At 44.2% G+C, this 26,034-nt stretch overlaps 1 protein-coding gene across 3 annotated transcripts in view; it reads right to left on the bottom strand.

The window, feature by feature from the left end:
- Positions 1 to 8,136: 8,136 nt before the first annotated feature.
- Positions 8,137 to 26,034, bottom strand: part of HEG1 (heart development protein with EGF like domains 1) — an 83,457-nt gene continuing 65,559 nt past the window's right edge. The window contains exons 16-18 of one of the 3 annotated variants that reach the window (XM_068546583.1): positions 19,986 to 20,073; positions 15,981 to 16,155; positions 8,137 to 13,427 (exon numbers count right to left, since the gene is read on the bottom strand). In XM_068546583.1, the coding sequence (XP_068402684.1) occupies positions 13,278 to 13,427; positions 15,981 to 16,155; positions 19,986 to 20,073 (413 nt within the window). In that variant the 3' untranslated portion in view covers positions 8,137 to 13,277. Of the gene's footprint in view, positions 13,428 to 13,729; positions 14,005 to 15,980; positions 16,156 to 19,985; positions 20,074 to 26,034 lie in introns of those variants that run through there. The other 2 variants (XM_068546585.1, XM_068546586.1) reach the window with 2 other exon arrangements.

Genomic DNA, 26,034 nt, shown 5'->3' with positions numbered 1-26,034 from the left:
TTCCTGTCGATGATTGTTCAGCAGTTAGTTGTGATTCCAGTGTTCTTGCAAGAGGGAGTGAGAGCACGTCCTTCTACTCCGCCATCTTGAACCCCTTATTTTTTTAAATTATAAAATATTTAATTAAAAAATTCCAAGGGGAAAAAAAGAATTCCAGGGACTTCCCTGGTGGCGCAGTGGTTAAGAATCTGCCCGCCAATGCTGGGGACACAGGTTCAATCCCTGGTCCGGGAAGATCCCACATGCCGCGGAGCAACTAAGCCCATGCACCACAAATACTGAAGCCCACACGCCTAGAGTCTGTGCTCCACAACAAGAGAAGCCACCATAATGAGAAGCCTACGCACCACAACGAAGAGTAGCCTCGTCGCAACTAGAGAAAAGCCTGTGCACAGCAACAAAGACCCAACGCAGCCAAAAAAATAAATAAATAAAATAAACTTTTAATATTCCAGGAATATATACATATAAAAAGTGGAAGCTCCCTCATTTCTTCACTTCTTAATCCTGATATCAAGGGGTTTATTTTAAAAACTATTTGAAATAATTGTTTTCCTTTTTACTTCATAATATAACAAATGTTTATAATAGCTATTTAATATTCTATTAAGTGGAAAGTAAACATTTACCAATTTAGTTAGACAATTCTCGACATTTAGGTTGTTTCCAATTGTTCACTCTTATAAATCTGTGATGAACATCTTTTTGCCCACAACTCTTTCCACATATTGAGTTATTCCCTGAGAGAAGATTCCCCCAAAGTGAATGATTGGGTCAATGGAAATCAACATTTTTATGACTCTTAATAAGTCTTGACAGATTTCAAAGGGTTTTGTTAATTTACTCACCCACCCATAATCTCTTATGAGAAGGACTCTTCTATCATACTCTCATCAGCATTGGATTTTGATAATTTAATAGGTGAAAAGAGTTTGCTTCGATTCACAACAATCAATAGAGAGGCAGCTTGGTGAGTGGGAAGACCCTAGTCTTTGGAGCCTGACAGTCGTCATGGGGTCAGTTTCAGCTTTGCCAGTTGATATTGGTCAACAAGCTACCCGACCCTTCTGAACCTCAAGTTTCCTCATTTATAACTTAGATTATGGCATCTAACATGACTATGGTTGTGAGGATGAAATAAAAATGTATGCAAGATGCTTGGTGCCAAGGCAGGGGTAGTCTCCCTTCCTCTCCAGCTACAAGTGTTAATATTTTTCAGACCATGTGTCTTCTTGCACTTTCTCCTTTGTCAATCATCTGTGCATGTCCTTTGCCCGTGTATCTCTTGGGTTCTTAGTGGTTTCCTTTCTTTTTAAAATTAATTTGTATGGGTTTAGGAACATCAAGATATATTAACCCTCATTCTGTCATATTTGCTGTAAATCCTTATTCTTTGATTTTTAATATTTTTCTTTATACACAGTTTATATTTTTATAAAAACTCTATCCCTAGGGGTGGGATAGGCAGGGTGGCAGGGAGATGCAAGAGGGAGGGGATATGGGGATATATATATATATATGTACAGCTGATTCACTTTGTTATACAGCAGCAACTAACACAACAATGTAAAGCAATTATATTCCAATAAAGATGCTAAAAAAAAAATGAAAAAAAAAAACAAAACAAAAAACCTCTCTCCCTTTTTCAGCTAAGAATTGAGAGGTCTCTGATAACACTGTTTACATTGGATAAGGAGCCCCTTCACTGAGGTTTTAGAATTTTATAGTGGTCCTTTGGTATCTCTGGGGGGTTGTTTTGAGGACCCCACCCCCATAGGTACCAAAATCTGAGAATGCTCAAGTTCCTTATATAAAATAACGTAATATATTCATGTAACCTATAAGCATCCTCCTATATACTTTTTAAAATTTTTTTATTTTACTTTATGGCTGTGCTGCACAGCTTGAGGGATCTTAGTTCCCCGACCAGGGATTGAACCCAGGCCCATGGCAGTGAAAGCGCCGAGTCCTAACCACTGGACCGCCAGGGAATTCCCCCCTCTCATATACTTTAAATCATCTCTAGATTACTTATAATACCTAATACAATGTAAATGCTATGAAAATAGCTGTAAATACTATACGCATAGTATTTATATAAATAGTTGTCAGTGAGCAGCAAATTCAAGTTTTGCTCTTTGGAACTTTATGGAATTAAAAAAATTTTTTTTCAGTCCATGGTTGGTTGAATTCCTGGATATGAAGGGCCTACTGTACATAAATATATTTCAATGAATTAGCAGAACCTTTGAGTGAGTAAAGAACCAATATACCATAATTTTCAAGTGCTCTTGGAATCCTTTTGGTCTTTGTCTCACCAAGCTTTGTAAGGGATACTTAGGAGGTACAATCAATACTTAGGAGTGTTTGCCCTGTTTGAGACCACTCAGCACCTTGGACGACACTTCCTGTACTTGGGGATCTCCCCCATCACAAGTCCTGCCACACCAAGATAGAGGCCAAGACCTTGCTTTCACAGCCTCTCTTGTCTGTGGGGTGCAGGCCTATGACTTAGCACCATAAACCAGTGGCACCCGCACACGACTTGTATTTAGAAGAGGAAATAAAAGATAGCAGCACCAGATGGTGTCTACTTTTCTGTCTTTCAGACGCAGAAACCTGAGGTGCCAGTATCATGCCTGCGGGCAGTGGTGTAAACTGTGGGGTCTGGGTGGAGCAGTGGTGGCAGAGGGGTTGTGTTTGCTGGAGGGCTCATTCCCGCAAGGTGATCTGGCCATTGTTCTCCTCTGGGGATCTTCCAAGTCCCTCCTGGAGATTCTGTGAGACATCTGATGTCCTTTAATAAGACAGAGTGGATGCTCATCTCTGCAACCAAGAACCCCAACTAACACAGGAGATTACTTCAGTCAGGATTTAACGTTTTTCTCTCCCCAGGAAAGCAATAACAATAGTGCCTCCGACCTACTGAGTGCCTACAGTATGCCAAGAACTCTGTTAGGATATCTATATCTGTATGTCTATATCCACACATATACATATATATACACATATACATACACACATATACGTTCCTTTGACAGTTCTGAAAGTTACATATTATTGTCCTCATTTCATTTTTTAAATGAATAATTTTATTGCTCTTACTAAAATAACTCATGTTTGTTAAGATAAATTCAAGCAACATGGAAAAGCATAAAGAAGAAAGGAAAAGTACCCACGATCCAGTAACCAGCGTTAACATTTAGAGGACGCCAGGTGAGACAGCTCTCTCCGTGCTTGTAGACGGACAGTGGGGGAGAGAGAGAATAGGCGGAGATAGATAGGTGAGTAGGTATAATTTTTTAAGCATGAGATCACAACATAGAAACTATTTTTCAATTGGAACAAGACATTTAGTTTTTAATTTGAATTAACAGAAGAAAAATCAGGCAAAGTGAAAATGAAATGATTGCTAAACTTCAAAAGAATGTCTTTAAGAGATATTAATTCCAAGGACACTGATCCAAGATCAAGAAAAAAATACTGTGAAAATCCATAATAGATATGTTATTTTAAAAAGCTTATTATTTAACTTTAAACAGTATGGATTGATCTACCAGCTATGAATAACAAGGGAAAGAGCACCTTATTCTCCTATACCTTCTGTTTTTGTTACTTATATTATTTTTACTTTGTCAGGGTTTTGTAACATTCATATTCTATTTCCAAATCTTAATTCTTTCATTTTCTTAATTCCATGTCTTAATTCTCTATCTAACCAGATCCAACACATATCCCTCATAGCTTCTCCATTCCCCAATTCAGTGTTTTGGTTCCTCTCTTTGTTGGCAGGACTTCACTATGGAGTGGTTTTTCTTGGGTGCTGGGTTCCCTGAAATCTTTTCTTTTGGGCGATCTCTGCCTACTGCTTTGACTAAGAGGATAACCTTATAGATATTGCTTCATGCCTTCAAGCTTTGCATGTTGCTGTGAAGAAGTGTGAGACCAGCCAGATTCAACCCTCTCACAGGGGACTTCCTTTATATACATGACACTAACCTGGTCTTAAAAATGGAAAAAAGCCAACAACTACTAAGTTGTAGGAATGACATAGCTTTTTCAAGGCATTATCCTAGTGAGTAGTTCACTGGAGCCCAGGACTTGTATCTAGATCTGTCTCTAAAACCTGCATTATTCTATCCCACTGCATGACGATGCTTCTGTCTTGCAAAGTACAACCAGTGACATTGGGAAACGCTGGGAAAAGTGACAGCCTTCAGCCTCACTGGGCCTGTTTCCTCTTTTGTAAAATCCAGGGCTGGACCAGGGCTAGATTTAAAGGTTTTAAAAAACTAGTGATGTGTCCCAAACTAGTGATGTGGAGGGGACTGACAGAGGTGCTTGCTGATGAAGCGTGGGTACTAAAAAATAAACTGCCATCTGCTATTATCATTTTTTCATAAAATAAGGGACATTTTTATAACTCAAAAAAGTAGAAAGGACATTGTCTCATAATAATGAGATTGTATTTACATTGAATAAATTAAGCTTTTTGAAAAACTCACTACTTATTCCATGCATTTGGCCCCCGCCCAGTGATGACTTCTTCCAGGACCAGAACCCCTCCACGGGCAGGATTTGTAAACCAATGCCTAGATGACCTCACTGAAAAGATTCCAGGCCTCACAGTCTATGATACTATGAGTAACAGTGAAACCTGTCCTTATTTTCCCAGGCAGGATGACTATATCCCGGTCCCTTGGTCTTTAGAAAGCAATTAGCCTCAATGTGAAATGGGGATCAACTGATAAGGAAGTGAGGGACAGGATACTCCACATTATTTGATTAATATAGTTATCACTGAGCTAAATATAGATCAAGTTCTACATGGATTATAAAGTTTTAGCATGTTTCCCCAAACAACTTTTATCTTCTTGATGGTACTAGTATTCCTATGATAATGCCTTACAATAAAGTTTGACAACTACTGTGAAGTAAGCAGGAAGGAAGGGCAGAGGAATAAATATTCTAGTTTTATATGAACAACAAGACAGCTGCTTCAAGCATGCCTACCACGGAGCCTAACACACATATATTCAATGCCTGCTTCATCCCATGCTCAGAGCTAAATGATGTATTCCATCACTGAGATACACTTTAGAGACATCCTATCATTTAATCTCAGCATACCTCTGAATTAGGAACTATCACTATTGCTATTTTATAGAGGAGTAAACTCAGGATCCATTTGGTTAAGAAATCTATCAAGGGCACACAGCTAATAAGCTGTAGAGATGAGTTTCAAATCTAGGTTATTCTGGTTCAAAAGCTCATTCATACCACAAATTCTCACACAACAGGCTTGGAAAATATTAGCCACTCAAAAAGTGTTTCTGATTTGAATTATTATAAAACACCTTAGTTGAAGAATTTTAATGAAATAAATGTTCCATGGTGTTGAACTAGGAATCAAGCAATTCACTCAAGGGTAATAACCAGTGTTAATGTTTTTTCTTGTTCGTGTCTAAGCCCAGTCAGCAATGAGGCTATGTTCCTCTTAGTCACGGGGTCCCAGGCCAATAGTGGCTCCATCTCAATAGATATTTCCATGACTGCTGAGGCAAGAGAAATGACCACCACACACAGCTCTTCTAGTGCCTTCCCAGAAGCGACACATTTCACTTCCCTTCACATTTCTTTGGCCAAAGCAAGTCACACAGCCATATTTCAAAGCGGGTGGGGAAGTTTGGCTACCAGGTGCCTGACAGGAGGAAAGCTGGAAATATTTGGTGTACAGCAGAAAGCCCCTTCCCAACCTCCAGGGAACCACTCACCTGTTTTCTGCCCCAATGATCTTGTCTTTTCCAGAATGAAATATAAATGGAATCATACAGTGTGTAGCCTTTTATGGCTGGCTCTTGTCACTCAGCACAGTGTTTTTGAGACCCATCCATGTTGCTGCCTGTTGAGGTAGTTTGTTCCTTCTACTTCCTGAGTGGTATTTCATTGTATAGGTGTCCCATAATTCATCAGGTGAAGGGCTTTATAGTGTACCTTTAGTGTTTGGTCTGCAAATGCCTGCTTGAACTTTGCTACAAGAGATCTTTGCTAAGGGTTCCTGTTCAGTTACATGTTGTAGCTACATATTCATCCACCATCAGCTAGTCGTCAGCCTGCAGCTACTGGAGGGGGTAGATCTCCAGGAACTTTAACTTCAATATACTTCTACTGTTGGACGATTTATCTACCCACTCACCTATTCTTTGTTTTAGTGAATGCCTGCTAGGTGCCAGGTACTGAGCATATCATGTTGAGCAGGACAGACTTGGTTCCTACCTGGACAGAGCTTACGATTTTTAACCCATTAATCCCTTCATGATATGGGGAGCAGGTTGGAGAAGGAGGGAAGGGGAAATGACAAGAAAGCTTGGATGGCAAGTCCGAGGTCTTCAGGACCAGTTACTAGTGAAATGACACATTAATCCTGTACTTGTCTGTCTTCCTTTTGGTGACAGGATGGCCCTATTGAAGAGAACCCATCTGTGTTCCGTTTCTTTGTAGTTTACAGAGTGTTTGCATATGAATTCTCCCTTTTCATCCTCACAACAACTCTGGGAGGCAACACTTATTATCCCCACTTCCCTGATCAGGACACTGAGGCTGAGAGAGCTGAGCAGACTCTTAGGCCTCACATCATGATGGGGCGGGGGGGGGGGGGGGGGGGGGAAAGAGCCAGGAAGCTGTTAGGGAGTGTCTCGTACCAGCCGTTAGAGCCCAGGCCTTCTGATGACGCTGTAAGTTTTTATGAGGTCAATAAAAATCCACCTGCATTTCTTTTCCCTGGCCTCTCCCTTGTATCTTTCTTATCTGAAGTTCACGCTTGCTGCGTCAGGTGGCTTCATGTCGATACCATCCAGTTCTGGGGGTTTAAAGTTGTCCTGGCTGATCAATATCCAAGACAGGAGGACTCTTCCCTATATAATCTATATATTGTGCCCCTTACCTTTCATTACTTCTCAAACAATTGGAAAATGACTGTGCACTGCTGGAGTCCTTTAAGTCCAAGGGTCTAAAAATATTTTTTAGATTTTTACTTACTGGCAAATCACCTCCGGAGGTGGAGGCTGCACATTGCCAGGTGAGATGCACACGAAGGACAAGCACTAGGGCCAGCTTGTGGGTGGACAGCAGAAGGTCCTCCCGTTTTCAGTCCTAAACAGTTCCCAGGGGACAGTGGGTATGGAAATGCTGTGATATGTACAATGTCTGGCTGAGCTGGGCAGGAACATGAACGAGGTTCAGTACTGGGTTCTGCTAAGGTCTCAGGTGGGGATTAAATGGTGGGACAGAAAGCAGCGTAGGGGGAGCCAGGTCAGGAGAGGAAAGTGCTGCTGTTTATTTCCATTCAGAGATGTTTGATGGGCTGCAACCCCGATCTAATCCGCCAAAAGGTCACCGTCATGTCCTGAGCCGCCATTATTGGCCTCTCCTAGTGCCAAGGTTACTGTCATAAAGCATCTGAAAGGCTCATCCATCCCTGCCACAAAAGGCACTCAAATCTCCAATAAGCAATTAATTAATGAACTAATATCAGCCAAATGGCCACATTCACCGGCCACGTAAGTCTAAGGCCCATGGCCTACCACCTTAAAGTTCTAGATTCTCTCCACCATAGAGCACAGATATGCTTACTCTCCCTTCTCCTGCAAGACATGAAGAGTGATGGTGGGAGGCATTGAGGAGGAAATCTTCCATGTCTGAAAACTGGTTACTGGCTCTCTCCAACCAGCAGAAAGAAAAGTAAACAAAAGCAGGTGCTATGCCTGATCCGTCTGCCCATCCATCCATCATCAAAAGCATATTTCCTGGGCTTCCCTGGTGGTGCAGTGGTTGAGAATCCGCCTGCCAATGCAGGGGACATGGGTTCGAGCCTTGGTCTGGGAAGATCCCACATGTCGCAGAGCAACTGGGCCCGTGAGCCACAACTACTGAGCCTGCGCGTCTGGAGCCTGTGCTCCACAACAAGAGAGGCCACGATAGTGAGAGGCCCGCGCACCGCGATGAGGAGTGGTCCCCGCTTGCCACAACTAGAGAAAGCCCTAGCACAGAAACGAAGACCCAACACAGCCAAAAATAAATAAATAAATAAAGTCAGTTACAGTGTTTTAAATGTGCTTTATAAAAAAAAAAGCATATTTCCTCACTTGTTATAGGCACTGAGGATACAGAAGTGACTCATCCCCTACATGTGCCATGTAAGAGTTCACAGTGCAGCTCTGTTGTTTAAATGATGCCCTCATAAAAATGAACTTGTTGCAGTCTGCTGTGGTTTGTTTGTTATGACAAGAAAAACACAGTGAAAATGATATTGATTTTATTGCATCATTTTACTGACTAGAACGCCAGACTTATAGTGGATATAAGTATAAAAATAATCGAATTCTTACAAATACTTTGCTGCTACAGTACTGAATAATTCGTGGAGGTTGCAATTATAATACAACTTTAAATAACATTCTCATAATGGATTTAACACAATCAACCAGGGGCTAAGGTTTAAAGGTCTGCAAGGAGAAATCTGGGACAATGTGAAAACTCAGAAGTTCATCTTCCAGCTACATGCTTCATTTAACCATAAATCCAGCAACACAAACATTAACAAAACTCACAGCAACCCATGATGAGAGATCTTTTAAGAAATAGGCGAAGTAATACAGAAACCTGGGTTAGTTTCCCAGCTAGACAGGTTCCATCCCATCCCTGTCTAGTCCCATCCTTCCTATCCAAGAACTCTGCACCTGAAGTGCATTATTATGTATCCAACAAAAAAAGGATAAAGCTAGAATCTAATATGCAAATCCTTTTAAATATCCTCTTTAAAATGCCATGAGAACAGAGCCAGTCTAAGATATGTCTTTTTTTAGACCTCAATTGTCCCCTTTGGTTTCACAGGGTTTTCTGTGAGCACTTCACACCAAATAGGATGGATTATAACACTCTTGAAAAGATACTTTAGCACAACAAATTAAGTGACATTTAAAACTTTAATCTTTCTAGTAGTTTAACCAGGTTCCTTCTCTGGGGAGCCAAGAAAAGAAGAAGAAAAAAGAGCATATACTTAACAGCCAACTCTACAAAACCGTATCTATTTCCAAAAATGCACATGAGAACCTCAGAATGACGCTTTGTCAAGAAGAAGGAAATGAAATGTCCCTTCTAATCCCCACAGAAGTTTTCACACAGAAAAAATATCTCTGATACTAAAGGTGGTTTTCAATAAGATACAAAATACTGAGATACTGAACTCTGCTTTCTTCCTCTCTCCAAAGAAGTGCTCTAGTTTTGAAATCAGTGTATCTTAGAACCATGGGTCAAAACCCTAGTTTGGGGTGTGTTAGGCTAAACTAAGCCAGAAGCAGCTGGCCTGAACATTCTTGCTTCTGCAGGCAGCATTCATGGAGTTACAGGCACCCACCTGGGTGTACCACCAGTGGGCAAGATGGCTTAATGGAGGCCCCAAGAAGCCACATGTGAGGAGTGACCCTGATGTGTCTGCTCTGGGAACTTTCACATCTGAATGAATATCATCCTTCAATGACATTTTCGTGGGCAGCCATCCAGCCTCATCTTGCAAAGATGTTGCCCTCCCATTGGGGCCAACATTAAGAACGACCTCTTCGAGAACTTAACGGTTACATCTTAGTTTTTGACCTCAAATGCTATCAGCCAGCTTGATTACACTATCCACTCAGCAATTTTGGCTCTAAATGACTTAGCTGCTTCTGAAAACAAACTTTTGTCAAAGGAGGAAGATTTGTCAGCATTTAAGACATTTCAACTGAATATGTTCCAGACTCGGATCACGTTCACAAAAACATGCTTCCAGTACGTGGGAAACATGGCTTCACCGCGGGAGCAGGGCAAGGCAGCCCTCAGATAGATGTCTAAGTCTGGCCGTGTCTGTCAAGCACCCAGGTCATCACCATACACCTCCCTCAACCAAAGCCACGTACCAATATGCTTCTTGCTAACAAGCATGAGCCAGCCACTGTTATCTTGATGACGACCGCAAGCATCCAAGAAATACATGTAACAACAGACCTGAAAGGACTGTTTCAACATTTTGCTTTTGTACTTCATGGCATTAGTTTAGTTACTGTTTAATAATATTAAAGTTCTTAAAATAAACAACTTTTATTTTAAGCCCACTCTCTCCAGCTCTCTTTGACACTGGATGGTGAGGCATCTGCCAGGGAGGTGAGGCAAGAGGTACAGCGAGAACAAGCCAGGCAGAAGGGTTTGAGTCCTGGCCCTCCAAGGCAAGGTACTTATCCCCTCTGAAGGGTCCCATGTCCGAGAAATGGGCTCTCTCACACCCACCTTACAAGGGTGCGGTAAGGCCACGTACGCTGCACAGAGCCGGGATGTGGTGGGAACACATGAGATGCCTGTTGTGACTATTCAGGCTTTCTAAATTGTCTCTAGTGCCCTGGGCTGGCTCATGGGGCAAGAGGAAAAGACACCAGAAATAAGACCCTCTGGAGCTTCGACAAAACCTGCAGATGCCGGGAGGCCCCAGTGAGCATCTCCCTGCCTTGAGAGTCACCGTGCTCCACCTGCTGCGGGACATGGGTTTCCACGCGGCCTCACTCTTCCCTGCAGACGTCTGAGTGTCTCATGGGCAGCTTCCTCCACCGCCCCCAGCTGTGGGGCTCCCACGCAGGACCCAGGCATTTCTGTGCACAGGGCTCGCACACACCAGGTACAGGGACTGACACAGCACCTGTGCCGGAGGCGATGGCTTCTGCTCACCAGGGTTGCAGCCAGCCTGTCCCCCATCCCAGGGGCTGCCGCCCCACCAGCTGTGTCTCAGCTCAGGGAGGACCCTCTAGAGGTATTTAACCCCAAGCAGGAACAAAGCCAGCCTCTGCCTTCCTTACCCAGGCAAGCAGCCGGCACTGGCACGGCCACCCGCCCCCAACCCTGCAAGCCTCCTAGAAACGGCAGATACGATGTGAACTCAACCTTGCAGTGGGCCTCCCTTTTTCACAGTAAAAGGAAAAACAGCACTCTTAATCCACTTCACATGCACAAAAGCCACTCCCAGGAAAGCATTCTTGGAACTCACAGCACACTCTTTTCTGGATCTTGAGATTCTGCTCCAGGATGCTTTGGGGACAGAATGCTTCACGTCGTGAAGCATACAGCTTCCGACCCTGGCACAGGCGATGATCTGTCAGCTGGAGGCGGCAGGCCTGTATGCCTGGGGACAGCCCCCATTGTGGCTCCGGGTCCCGGGGGCAAGCGAGGCTCTGCGGCCAAAGCCCGGAAGCAGCTGCCTCCCTCAGGCCCCAGCCTGCTGGCTCAGGTGTGCTGAGTGCAGGAGCTTGAGCTCTCCAGTTAGATGGGAGATCACGAGGCACAGACGGCCGTTCGGTTGCATGGAGAGAGGCCAGACCCGAGATTTCTAAAAGGGGATGCTCTGAAATTTTAAGTTGGCACCCACTAACAAAACAGAATTCTTTTTGTATCTATCTCGTGAGATGAATGCAATTTAAACTACTAAGTGGTATCACAGCTGACTAGTACTCCTGCTGCAGCAGGGAAATGGTGACTCGTGGAGACCACGGGACTCAGGAGTTTGCACTTAAAACTGTTTGGACGAGGATTACATAAGACTAATGATTAAATTCATTCTGAAGAGCTTAGAGAACCTTGAAGAAACAACCATGCCCGGGACAGAACCGTCTCCAAAGGCTGCACCATTTCCAGAAGTGTGGGTGCCGCTGAGCTCCGAGCTTCAGGGTGGGAACAATTCTTTTACCTCTGTGTTCTCTTCACTTCATCCCGAACCAGGATGTTCAAAGGCAGGTGAGAACGATCACAGGTCCACAAGCAGCAGTTAAAGGCACAGCACTGGATATGCCCCCCTCGCAGGACCCACGTTTCAGCCACCGTAAGTAAGACGCGTGGAATTTCCTTCCCCAAGGCAAACGCTCAACTCCCTAACTGGCCAGAAGTCTTTAGTTCTCCAATGCTGACTTGAATTATACCCATGTTTCTGGAGGGAACTCCGTAGTAGTACAAAGAGTTACAAATTACTGTTTGAGAGAAAATAAGTTATTTCTTCAATGAATAAATAGCTTTGAGTGGTTGGCTGAACCACTCAACCGACACTGAGTTTGCGGACGAGATCGGTGCTACTGGCAAAGATGCCGCACTGGTGGGTAAGCAGGCTCACGTGTGGCTCCAGCCCAGCTCCCTATTCTTCCTCAGGAACCGCACGCCCGGCTTCCCAAAGCACTGGTGTTTCAGAAAATCGAATATGCCTATTCAGCCCGTTTCCCTAACCATGTTCAGCTGCAGCAACAACAAAAGCTGCTTCTCCATTAGTGGTGAAGTACCAGCTCAGACCCGACCTGCATTGAGCTCTCCACTTCTACTCCACATGTAGCAGCCTTGGCCTCAAGGATGGAGGTCAGAGCCCACGCACCATGCACTGCCCTCAGGGATGGCACCCTTCCACCAGGGCCTTCGTCCAGTGCTTGCTGGGCCTCACTATGGGGCAGCTGGATGCGTCTAACTAGAACCAAATGGAAGTTGTTTTGCCCTGATCCAGATGTAACTGCAAAGGGAAAAAAGATAATCCTAGATAAATGTGTCACCTTGGCTAAAGAAAACAAACTGGAATCGTGTGCTGTGCCTCACAAATTTCAGTTCCTCATTTTGGGGGTTTGTTTGGAGAACATAGCACGAGACGACTTAAGAGGGTGTGTTAAGCTCCAGCATCTCCAAACACTGGTGGTGTGTCCATCAGCATCTGTCGTTCAGCACGTAGCTACTGGGCAGGAAAACAACAAAAGAGCCGGTATTTTGCTGTAAATGAATCACCAAATTGAGGCCTATGGAAGTGCCCGAGTAGAAGAGGCCTTCTTTCTGGAGCAGTCTTGAGAAACATCCAAAAGGAGACCTCCCTCCCTACTTTTGCATTTACTAAAGTGCAAACTAAGGAAAACCTGGGTCCTTGCACTGATGCCTGATGATCAGCCCTAATTAACAGTCACCCCGAAGCCACGGCCAAGCTGCAGTCATGCGGGACTCTACCGTACTGGCCCGTGTTCACGTTCACAGTAGCAATGAAGGTGCCGGATGAGCAGCCTGCAGCTCCACGTACACGGGCTCCAGCTGTCCCCTTCCACTGTGGTCACACACCCCCCCCCCCACGCCCGTCCCCTCTCCGCTGGCCGCTCAGGTGTGGCTGCACAAGTCCTGGGCGCGGCCGGCGGGAGGTGCTCCGCTGGTGCAGTCGCAGCAACGGGCCCCTCTCTCTGCTGCACTTAGAAGTAGTCTCTTCTCCTGCTCTCATCGCTGATGAAAGATGGGTTATACTGTCCGGGGAAAATGCAAGAATGCCGTGATCCTGGCAATCCAGTGTAGGCCGGGTAGAGTCCATTTCGTTCAAGTTCAGGATTCCTTACACTTGTAGGCTGGTGGCCAAAGAGAAAAGAAGAAAAGTCAGTTTATTATTCTTGGGTTTAAATTTAATAGTTAAGAAACAAGAAACAATGAATGCTATATTTTGACAAATTTAAGATGGAGGCAGCTATACATAGCAGAGCAAGGTCTGACCTAGAAGTCAGGACCTCCCAGGTCGTCTCTTTATGGAACCTGGGATCCCTTTGCCCATATTTTAAAAGGGGTTTTTTAGAAACATTACATAATCAAGAGCAGCCCAGTCATTTTTATTTTATTTTATTAAATTTTATTTATTTATTTATTTATTTTTGGCTGTGTTGGGTCTTCGTTGTTGCGTGTGGACTTTCTCTGGTTGCGGCGAGCGGGGCTACTCTTTGTTGCGGTGCGTGGGCTTCTCATTGTGGTGGCTTCTCTTGTTGCGGAGCTCGGGCTCTAGGCGTGTGGGCTTCAGTAGTTGTGGCTCGCCGGCTCTAGAGAACAGGCTCAGTAGTTGTGGCTTGCATGCTTAGTTGCTCCGCGGCATGTGGGATCTTCTCGGACCAGGGCTCGAACCTGTGTCCCCTGCATTGGCAGGCGGATTCTTAACCACTGCGCCACCAGGGAAGTCCCAAGAGCAGCCCAGTGATTTTAGACCAACGTAGGAAAAGACCTGGGTTAATTATTATCTTGATTATTATCAAGAGTAATTATTATCTGATTATCATTCTGACTTTTAAAAAAGAGTTTCTCTGCGAAGCACAATGGCTTTAAACCCTCTCTGGTATTTAGCAGAACGCTATTGTCCCTGCCGAGAATGGGGGACTGACCTTCACGAGGCCACCTGTCGGAGGTGGAGTTAGGACCCCAAAGCAGGAGGCCAGCTGATTCTCAGGTGTCTCTGACCAGATCCCAGCTTAGTGGGTTGTGACTACCTACCTAACGCAAAAGGAGCCCCTGGGGAAGGCCCTGGCTACTTTGAGGAGGCCCTCCTTCAGGGAGAAATGTCGGCTTATAGAAACAAAACACTAGTTTCTGCTTATTATAATGGGGATCCCAGGAGAGCCCAGTGTACACCTGAGACCACTGTGAGGGACAGCCCACTCCCTCAGGTGACAGCTTAGGCTCTGCTTCTACAGACTGCTCAGCCTACTGTCTGAAATGAAAATGGGGTTCATGTAAGTTTGTGAGTGCATCTACTTAAGACAACTCTTCAGCTAATGGCCTGGGAATGCGCAGCAAAGGTGGGTCCTGTGATGCTGTAGGCCTGTCAGTTGCTCTGTCCTGGTGCTGCCTGGGGGCTGAGGAGGGCCTAGTGAAGGTTGTAAGTGTGCGGGTACCCCTGGGAGAGATACCTGCTTAGTTACGGCTGCAGTTATCAGAGGAAAAAGACTTTCCTGACAAACAGAGGGTAAGGCAAAGCCCCTATGCAAAAATATCAACGGAAACATTCAAACTAGATCTATCTTTGTATCTACATTTATCTTTCCCCTTATTTCTTTTTGTTCTTCCTCCAAGCCAGGTTCAAATTTTTCAGAGTCCATTGAAACTACAGCTTCCTTAGCATGAATGCCCCTCCCATCCAAAGTCTGAACATGCAGGTTAATCTCCATAGCAACCAGAGTGGTTGTTCAGTCTGTTAACAGGATTGCCTAAAGCTATTAAGTCCCTTGAAACCTTAGGGCAAGGTTTCACGTTTACTGCTATACTTCTAACAGCTCCGCAAGGCAGGAGAAGTCACTTGACAGCTGTTTATTTTTCAGCTCAGGTATCACCGCCTGTGTTTGCTTTATGGCTGATGCAGTATAACATGCAAGAACTGAGCAGGCATGGGAATATGACATGGGTTATTCAATGTGGGACAGAAGAAGCAAGGGTTCAAGGTGGTCTCCCATCTTTCCAAATGATGCACTCCAGGGCTGGACATAGCAAATTATTAAAGACCTATTGAATCTTCCAAACCTCTGACAAGTGCTGGTTGAGGATGACACTGAATTGTTCTCTTTATACCTTTTCCCAGTCCCTCAGTTTCAACTACCCAACCACATGATGTAAAGCATGGCAGACAAGAGATAAAAATGAAAGGGCCAAAGGCTAAATATCACTAAATTCTTTCTCTATCTTTTACCTTCCAATCCTGTAACTTAAAAGCAAGTTCAGTGTGACAAGAAGGTTACTGCTGCAACCTCATAAAGTATATACTGTGCTCTGTGGAAATACTCTTCATATCTCAATGTTGAAACTAATAAATCCCATGCAAATAGATAGTAAGTAAATTGAATATTAAACTATGTGAATAAGAGGCGTACGCCACCATTCTTTTTAACCCTTAATGAGCTGGAGTGCTTTTACTACAGCAAAACAGAATCCCTTGGGAGTTCTCTGGTTGCCTAGTGGTTAGGATTCCGGGCTTTCACTGCTGTGGCCCGGGTTTAATCCCAGGTCAGGGAACTGAGATCCCGAAAGCCACGTGTCGAGACCAGAAAAACAAAACCAAGAAAAACCCAGAACAAACAGAAAAAACAGAATCCCTTTAATTCTCCGAGGAAACTGGAGCCGGGAGGTCACCTGGGCGTGGGAATACACACCGAGTAATAGACATCCGTCATCTGGAGGAGGTTTTTGGTGCTTCCATTCTCATGCATTTCAATAGCTTCTCGGCCCCATTCTTGTGAGCGAGGGTTCTTGGGGTACTCAGCATATGGGGACATTTGGAAATCCCCACTTTTGAAGATGAGCTTGCTTATGTCATTTTTATTCTTTCTGCAAGGTAAAAAAATTTTGAAAACTGAAATAAGTTCTGTGAAGAAATGCTATCTGTGAAAGCACCATCTAGTTTTTGGCAAGGAAAATCAGACCTAAAGACACCACTGTATTTTTTTGTAGCTGCCCACCGAGGAATGTTATTATTGTTGCTATTTTTAGTATTTGCCTATAAAAATGCAATTAGGTGCAAAAAAAAGATGCAAAAAATCTTCCAACCCAAAGGGTCAGGTTATCGGGGGTAGAGAGGACAAAGACAGCTGCAGTGGAGCAGATTTCGACTGTTCTGGGGGACAGAGATCGCTGCACCGTGGGGTCAGCCAGGGAAACAAGAGTCATAAATTCATAAGATGTTGCGGCAGGAAGGGCCTTTAGGGTTCTTTAGTCCAGCAGTTCCCAACCTGCTTGAGGAGCTCTGGGGACGGGGCAACTCTGGCTTTGTGAAGGATGTGACTTGTCCTGGGGTCACAGTTTGCTACTTGTAAGAAAGCTGGGGCCAGAATTCAGGCCTCCCAACTCCCCAGCCAGTGCTGTTCCACTGCATGAAGCTACTTCATGAACCATGAAAATAGTATGTTTTGTTTGCAGAAATGCCCACCTGTGTATATACCCATATAGATTCTCATGTCAGCGGGGCAGGGAAACCCTAGGACAAGTTCCCTAGTGGTGAGAGTTCTCTGACTGGAAACTGCTGGAGGATGTGTTATTCACCTTCTGCAATGGACCTCGAATCAGACATTTTTAGTGATATTTGTCCTGGGTAAGATAATCTGGAGTTTCCTCCCTCTACACCTGGCTTTCCTGTAAATAAACGTTCTAGGGAAGGCACCAAATCATTCAGGATCTTAAAACCAAACGTCCAGCATGGGGCTTAGGCGTTGTCCCTTCTTACAAGTTGAGAACAGACCTGCCACTGTGTTGCTCCCTGGGGGCTGGAGCATCTTGTCTCAAACAATGACTTATGATCCACAGCCACCTTCTCCCAGGGACCAATAGTCACAGGCTCTCTTTCCCCAGACGGCTATACTACCTGGTACAGGACACTGAGCAGATAGGAGGCTTCTGTCTCCTGGAGCGCTCAAAGTCTATCTCTCTAGCTCCTAGTCTCATACCCAGATTTTTCTTTCCACTCACACAGTTTATCTCTGATGCTTTGATTGCAATGTTGTAAATGACAGGCATGGGCTGAACCATGAGGCCTGCATCCCTGGATGGGCAGTTGGAGCAGCTTGCTCTCTGCAGCACTCCTGCAGATAGAGGATACCTTAAAATGTCCTTCAGGTCAATGGTTGAAAAGATAACTTGCTATTTTGTAGGTCCCCTCCATCTGCTATGTTAGGATAATTCCTGCCATTTATTATCATCTAAATCAAAAGTCTGAGTTTTCCCTTATCTGAATAACCACAGAGAAGGGAACCAATTCCTTTCTTTTTCTTCCTTTTCCAATCAAAACCCAATCCCACTGCTGTCCAGGAAGCCTAGAGCCAAGTTTACTACTGTCTGCCCATCCACATGCCTGCCACCTCTCCACTGCTAAATATTCCAGGCAATCCCTTTCGTCTTTGTTTGCTTCTTAATTTTCCCATTTAAGGTGTAAAAGTCGGGCTTCCCTGGTGGCGCGGCGGTTAGGAATCTGCCTGCCAATGCAGGGGACACGGGTTAGAGCCCTGGTCCTGGAAGGTCCCACATGCCGCGGAGCAACTAAGCCCATGCGCCACAACTACTGAACCTGTGCTCTGGAGCCCACGAGCCACAGCTACTGAGCCCGCGTGCCGCAACTACTGAAGCCCGCGCACCCTAGAGGCCGTGCTCCGCAACAGGAAAGGCCACCGCAATGAGAAGCCCGCACACCGCAACGAAGAGTGGCCCACGCTCGCCGCAACTAGAGAAAAGCCTGCGTGCGGCAATGAAGACTCAACGCAGTCAAAAATTTTATTTAAAAAGTGTAGAAGTCAATGGCTTTTAGTATATTCAGAGTTGTGCAACCTTGGAACAATTTCATCACCCCAGAAAGAAACCCCACACGCCTTAGCCATTACTCCCCAGTTCTCCCCCTGCCCATCCAGGCCTAGGCAACTGACAATCTACTTTCTGTCTCTATTTGATTTGCCTATTTTGGACATTCAAATAAATGGAACCATACATGTGTGGTCTTTTGTGACTGGCTTAATTCACATAGCATACTATTTTCAAGGTTCATGCATGTTACAGCGCGTTTCAGTATTTCATTCCTTTTTATGGCAAATAATATTCCATTGTATGGATATATCACGTTTTGTTTAGCTATCCATCAGTTGATGGCTATTGGGGTTATTTTCACCTTTTGGCTGTTACGAACAATGCTGCTATGAATACTTGTGTACATGGTTCTGTGTGAACACCCGTTTTCATTTCTCTCGGTGTAAGAGTGGAAATGCTGGGTCGGATGGCAATTCTGCTTAACGTTCTGAGGAACTGCCAGACTTTTTCGAAGTGACTACACCATTTTACGTTTCCACCAGCAGTGTCTGAGCGTTCTACTTTTCCCACATTCTCACCAACACTTGTTATTTTCTGGTTTTTGTTGGTTTGCTTTAGTGGCCATCTCAGTGGGTGTGAAGTGGTATCTGAGGTTAGTTCTGACAGCACTTCCCTGACGGATAATGACATTGAACATCTTTGCATATATTTATTGGGCATTTGTGTATCTTCTTTGGAGGAATGACTATTCAAGTTCTTTGCCCACTTTTAATTGGGTTGTCTTTGATAGGGACAGAGTAAAGGGACAAAATAGGTGATTAAATAGTTGATCCCACTAAGGGATAAGTAAAGAAAAAAGCATGGGAGACCCCTGTAAGTTAATGATCACTCAAGAAAGCAGGTTTACGTAACCACAAAACCAAGCTGGTTTGCTTAGCAACAGACGCATGAGACATGCCCCCAAACAGTAAATCAATGGTCAAATGAGACCCACATCCTGCCCAGTAAGGTCAGTAAGTTAATAATTCCTAGGACATGCTCCTTTGCATGCACTAAAAACAAACATACAGGGCAAAGATGACATTATACTAAAACCTGAGATGATGTACCATTTTTAGCATATGTTACCACCCTTCTGCTTATTTAAATAGTGCCATGACAGTCCCGGCTTCACCATGTAGGGACAAGAAAACTCCCCCGCCTGATGTGGAGGAGGAGCTAATGATGGAAGCTTGACATCCACCCAACAGTGGTCTTCTCCCCCTCCCCATTCTTCCTTTGATTATAAAACTGTAGCCCACTAAGTTCTTAGTGTGGCGCCCTCTTGCCCGCCGGCTTGTAAACCTCACAAGCATCCTATTCTGATAAATCACTTCTTATCTATCACTTTGCTGAATTCTTTCTGCACCAAGACAGAAGAACCTACGCTCTACTAAGTCCCAAAATGCGTTCTGCGGTTTCACCTTTTTATTACTGAGTTGTAAGGATTCCTTATATATTTTAGATACAAGTCTTTTATTAGACATATGATTTGCAAATACCTTCTCCCCTTCTGTGGGTTGTCTTTTTCACTTTCTTGATAGTGTTCTTTGAAGCAGAGAAGTTTTAATTTTGATGAAGTCCGATCTATCTTTTTCTTTTGTTGCTTGTGCTTTCGTGCTTTTTAGTAAAAATCCCATTTGCTGTCCTTTTCTTTCCCAGATGGTACTACCTATCATGAATTTCCCTTTTTCCTTCTTTTAAATGGTTCAGTCATTCATTACAATTTAATACTGTAAACCACCCCAGAAAATTCTTTAAAAGGGGTAAAAATGACCCTTGCTTAGCACAGGCAAAGAAGGAGAATTAAAATGTGGACTCTTGCCACTCACCTGCAACAGGTAACAATCAGTGCGATGCCCAGGATGAGTAGAAGCCCACCTCCCGCTGCCGCGATCACCACAGTGATAAGCTGATAGGCTAAACAGGTTTAAAAAGGAAAAAAGTGGATTGGTAAGAGGTAATGAATGAATAAAAGAATACCAAAAAATGGTCCCCTTCCCTGCCCCATGGCTACCCCATGCCTCAGCTGGTGACCACTTTTCATTTTCTGGGCCCCCAGCAAAGGCTGCTTGGGACTAGCTCTGCATTCTCTCAGTTGAAGGGGAGCAGAATGTGCCATCCCCAAATATGCCTCTTTGGTATATTTATTATTTTGAGCTGATATTTTTGAGAAACTGCAGACACAGGAGAAACTCTGAAAACTATTAATTACCCTTTTGTAAGGGAAATTTACATTAGAAAGAGGCTTGTACCAGGAAGAGAGCTAATACCAGAGATAACTTTTTCACCTGAGAGACTTATCTGCTTGGCACGCAACCTTTGTGTCCCAAACATTTCCTCTTCTCACTTTCCTGTAAATTGCATCTTCCCCTTTGAAGCCCTAGATCCCTGGCCCTTTCCTCAGCTCAGGAGGGTATATGAGCCTCAATCATCTGGCTGCCTTTTGAGTCTCATATCTTTACGGGGCTCCCGTGTGTATGCGCATTAACTAAAATTGTTTTTTCTCCTGTTACTCTGGCTTTTAATGGGAGTTGGGGGGGGTGTCAGCCAAGAATCTAGAAGGGTAGAGGGAAAATGATTATCCCTCCCCTATACTATTTTGAGCAGAGTTTCTCTTTCTCAGCCACTCCAAGAATGGGGGCTCCCAAATTCTACCTGCAGACCAGCCCGATGACATTGTTACCAATCCACGATCAGAAGAGAAAAATAAAAGAGATGCATACATTTTTCAAAAACTAAACTCATTTGGGTTGTTTTTTCCCTAGTTTTAATACCTTCTAAAATTTGGTCCTTCCTACTTTTTTTCCTCACTTAATACGGATGCATTTTATCATGTGTAAATTATGCCTCCAGTAAAGCTGCTTTTGAAAAAGTAATTGGAAAAAAAGAGAATATTTTCTTGGCTACTTCCCACCCTTGGTGGTTAATTGTTTTTAAAAATTTTTGAATTGATGGTGATAGTAGATGTAAAATTTTTTTAATTTGGTTTTAGGTTCTTACTTGATAAAATAAAAAGAAGGCAACCCTAGGCTAGATTTCACAATTTTATAAGAAATGTTACCCAGAGTCTGAGAATCACTGCATAACCCATGCTAGAAACTGGGTAGTCTCAGCACATACACATTGAATTTAATTACCAGAAATTAGCAGTCACATAAGCAAGCACATATCATATATAATAAACAATATTAAAATTTTAATTAATTGGTTTTATACCTATATATTTCTGGAAAACATATTTTCAATAAAATCTATTAAATATTCAGATTGTTTTTTGCTGTGGAAATATGATTATAATTGTGCTCTCAGGTTGTAAGGTCCAGGATGAAAAAAAAAAAAAGAGCCAATGACCAGGTTTCCTATAGTAAATTAGGATGGAACCATACTCTCTAGGTATTCAGGTAAAGTCAAAGGATAATGCACAGAGCTGACAATGAGCAGACTGTGAGAGAAGAGCAAATACAAGTCATGCAACCATTTACCTGTCCTTTCTTGAAATAAATAGCACAGAAACCTGATTACTATGAAAAACCATCAGTATTAAGATATCCAGGAAACAAAGCCAAACCAAGGAATGAGTTAATTCTCTCCCTCACCTCCTGACACATCTACTCAAGCTTCATTTTTTTTTTTTTTATAAAGGTTTTACTCTTTTTTTTTTTTTTTTTTTTTATTTATGGCTGTGTTGGGTCTTCGTTTCTGTGCAAGGGCTTTCTCTAGTTGCGGCGAGCGGGGGCCACTCTTCATCGCGGTGCGCGGGCCTCTCACTATCACGGCCTCTCTTGTTGCGGAGCACAGGCTCCAGACGCGCAGGCTCAGTAATTGCGGCTCACGGGCCTAGTTGCTCCGCGGCATGTGGGATCTTCCCAGACCAGGGCTCGAACCCGTGTCCCCTGCATTGGCAGGAGGATTCTCAACCACTGCGCCACCAAGGAAGCCCTCAAGCTTCATTTTTTAAAAAGTGAGGACAAAAGACAAATCTCTTGAATTTGTCGACTTCCCTTTATCTCCACCAACGCTACCCTAAGCCACCATCGACTGCTGACCAGACAACTGTAATCACCTCCTAACTCATGCTCCCGTGCCCAGTCTTGCCCACTCACTGCAAAAACCGAATCTGACCGTGCCATTTCCCTGCCTCAAAAAACCTACAGTAGCTGCCTTTGTCCCTAACCAGAGACCAAAGTCTAGTTCTTGCTTATCCCTCCACACCAAGTTCATGTTTTGTTGCTTCCGGCAAAACAAACGAGCACTCATTTTAGAAGTGACCCTTGCAAGTTGCTGCAGCTGTGGCAGGTTTCCCTTTGAAACAAGCACCTGTGTTGTGTCTAAAAAGAGACAAAGGCAGCGTAGACCAGTGCTTTCCAAACTGTCTGTGGTCAAGGACCAGTTCTTCTTGGCCTGTGCTTTTGGATATTATTTTTAAATGAAGAAAATAAAGTCTCATTTGTTTCTCTTGTCTTTCCCCCCAGGCACCAACTATCATGAATTTCCTTCTCTCCTTTTTTCAAGGCATCTACTTCAGACCGATACTTCCGTAAAATACAACAAAGCTATTTATTTTACAAAGGATCCCATGCTTGGGTGTCACAGCCATGTCGGCGTAAACGATTCTAAGTGCTTACTCTCCGTTTCTGTATCATCTTGTCGCTGTCCTGTCCCAGTTCACAGCTCCCACACTTTGAGGGGTGCCGTGTTATGAGGTGGTTTTATATGATTTCAGGTCCCCTTGTTTGTGACAAGAATGAAGTTGTTTTTAAGAATGAAGTTATTGGGGAACTCCCTGGCAGTCCAGTGGTTAGAACTTGGCACTTTCACTGCCGGGGCCAGGGTTCAATCGCTGGTTGGGGAACTAAGATCCCGCAAGCCACTGGGCACGGCCAAAAAAAAAAAAAAAAAAAAAGAATGAAGTTATTGTTTTGATATAAAAGTGAAAATGTATTTCAGGATGTCAGCATCCACATCTGTGGCTGCCGACAGCACTTACTAGTGCGGCTGGGGGCTTAATAAGAACCTATGAAGAAGCAACATGAGCAAGGGGACATTTAGACTCTAAATACTCAGAGTTTGTGGGGACTCTTGTGAGTGTTCGGTCTGGACAAGGCTATCCTTTGCTGATCTAAATAGCTCTCCGAAGACCCTGGGGCACCAGCTCCTCCCATGGTAAAGGGGGCTCTTCTACCGGTAGTGGTAGAAGCCGGGCAGCGCGGTGGCCTCACAAAGATCATCTTGCCTGTCAACACGAGCGTCCTGATTCCCTAGCAACACGCTCTGGAAACAAGGATTGTGGTTTTTGCACTGACAGTTGGAAATCTGCTGAACCGTCTTTCCTGAGAACCAACTTGTTGAAAGGTACACCTCAATTAAGTTTGGACTTTATTCCTTCCATCTCCCCTTTCCTGGAACAACAGTGTGATAAGTATGTCATTAGTTTGGACTGTTATTTCTTTATTGACTTATTAAGAGACATCCTGTATGTTACTGCCCTGTGAAATTATAATCCCCACAGTCAACCTGTGTTTAAATAAAATGTTGGTAAAGATCACCTCTTGGTTTCTGAGCATAATTTGCCCCCTTGAAACAAAACACACTGATATAGACAAGTGCTTCTCAAACTTTTCCTGCACATCTGACTCACCCAGAGGACTTGTTAAAACTCAGATGCCTGGTCCCCACCCCAAGAGATTTGATTCAGCAGGTCTGGGCTAGGCCAAGAAGTTGTATCTCCAGTAAGCTTCTGGGGGATGGAGACACTGCCAACTGGAAGGCCAGACCTTGGGTGGCACTGGCTTAAATTATGTAGGAGAGAAAAGAATGCTGGACTGCAAGCCGAAGACCTCTGTGCACATGAGCACAGAGAAAGCGCCTGGCAGAGAACTCACAAAAATGTTCACTGACTTTAGCACTGCCTCGGGTAATAATGGACTGGTCCTTTCTTCTTCATGTTTTTCTCTATTTCCCAAATTTTATTCATGTGTTTATATAAACACGCAGATACACACAACCTCCTCTAAGTCTAGAAATTGTATGTGTATATATGTACATATATAATTTACTTTATACACATACATTTTTTAAAGAGTCGTTTGTTGTTCTTTGGCAGCCATGTCACTGGAAACTTGTAATAAGCTTGTGGACAATATAACCCACAGATCTTTTTTCTCATACCTATGGTCAAGTCAGCTCATGAACTACAACTGATCTTTCACACTTGAGGACTGACTTTAGATTTATTATGAGGCCACATGATGATGTACAGTGCATGGGACTGAAAATCAACCCCTACTGTAACGTTCACTAGTCCTGTAGGTTCCCTGAATGTTTGTTTATTAAGGTGAGAACGAAGGCCATGTGTGCTGTCTTAGGTTCATCTGTCCTATCCTTCCTACTCTGAAGAGATCCTGCAGAATGATGAACCTGGAATTCTTCACTTACTTTGTCTTGGACATTTGCTGACATTTCACAGTCTTTCCCAAGCAATGGCTCTATCTGTACGTTATTCTTCCTGTGGTTTGATCATAGGTTGATGTTGCTGTCGTCGCTGTTGCCGTTTTTCATTAAACCAACCCATTCTGGGCCTTAGTCTTTCCCGGAGGCTATATCTGTCCTTGCTTATATGCTTATTTGGATGGAATCTACAGGACTGTCTGCTTAGTCAACCCCCTTGTGGGAACTGTCCACCCCCCTCCACATGCAGGGTACAGCGGGGTGGTCATGCTTATACATGTAACACCATCCCCAGCCACAGGGGTTTGGTCTGGGAGTAAGCACAAGATCCAAACTGGATCAATTCGTTCCTTCCCAGGAATCTCATTCTGGGAGAGAGACAGAACCTTCTATTTCAAAATGACTAAGCCAGTGACACGCACTCGAAGCTCTTTGGTGAGCCTATTTTCCACTGTGAGGCAGAAAGCCTGTGCACAGGCCCACAGCACGAGTAGAGACAGGGATGAAGACGGATCCACGTTAACGTGTGCTCTGAAAAGAAGGCGCCAATCTCCTGTTGCTGTGACTCTCCACAACTCCCTGATTCTTGCCATTCCTGATGCTGGAATTCCATGACTTACCGCAGGAGACTTCCAATAAACCATCTTTGTTGTTCAAGCCAGCTAGGTTTACTTACTCCAGAATAACTTTAGTCAACTGTAATACTGATTTATAAGAAATACGTATCTGTTCCCGGTCCTTGTTCCAAGCACAGCTCCTAAAACCCTGGGAATTTCCTAAGCCTGGAGAGCAGAGGTGTCTTTTGTTATGTTAATGAGGTGACTTTTGGAAAGCCCTTAGGAAACCCTTGGATGGAGATTGGTTGCCAGGGAAACCAAACTCATGATTAGCTGGTTAGAACTGTTGGTCCTACCCCCCTAACCTCCTGGGAGGGGAGAGGGGCTGGAGACTGACTTCAGTCACCAACGGCCAATGATTTAATCAACCGTGCCTGTGTCATGAAGCTGCCATGAAAAGCCAGAAGGACGGGGTTCAGAGAGCTCCAGGTTGGTGAACGCTGGGAGGTGAGGGGAAGGTGCCGCGCTGGGAGAGGGCATGGACATTCCGGGTCCATCCCCCAACCTGGCCCTGAGTATCTCTTCCTTCCATCCGGATGTTCCTGAGTTCTATCCTTTCATAATAAACTGGAAATCTACTAAAATGTTTCCTGAGTTCTGCGAGCCAGTACAGCAAATTAATGGAACGCAGGGAGGGGGGGGGGTCACTGGAACCTCCATCTACAGCCCGTTGGTCAGAAGCACAGGTGACAACCTGGACGTGGGATTGGCTTCCGTTGGGGGAGTGGGGTGGGGAAGTCATGTGGACCGAGCCCTTAAGCTGTGGGATCTACCTGGAGATAGTGTCAGAACTGAGATAACTGGCTTAGTGATG

Source organism: Eschrichtius robustus, chromosome 6 (genome assembly GCF_028021215.1).
Source record: "Eschrichtius robustus isolate mEscRob2 chromosome 6, mEscRob2.pri, whole genome shotgun sequence".
Classification (NCBI taxonomy): domain Eukaryota; kingdom Metazoa; phylum Chordata; class Mammalia; order Artiodactyla; family Eschrichtiidae; genus Eschrichtius; species Eschrichtius robustus.
This window is presented reverse-complemented; position numbering and strand designations above follow the sequence as displayed.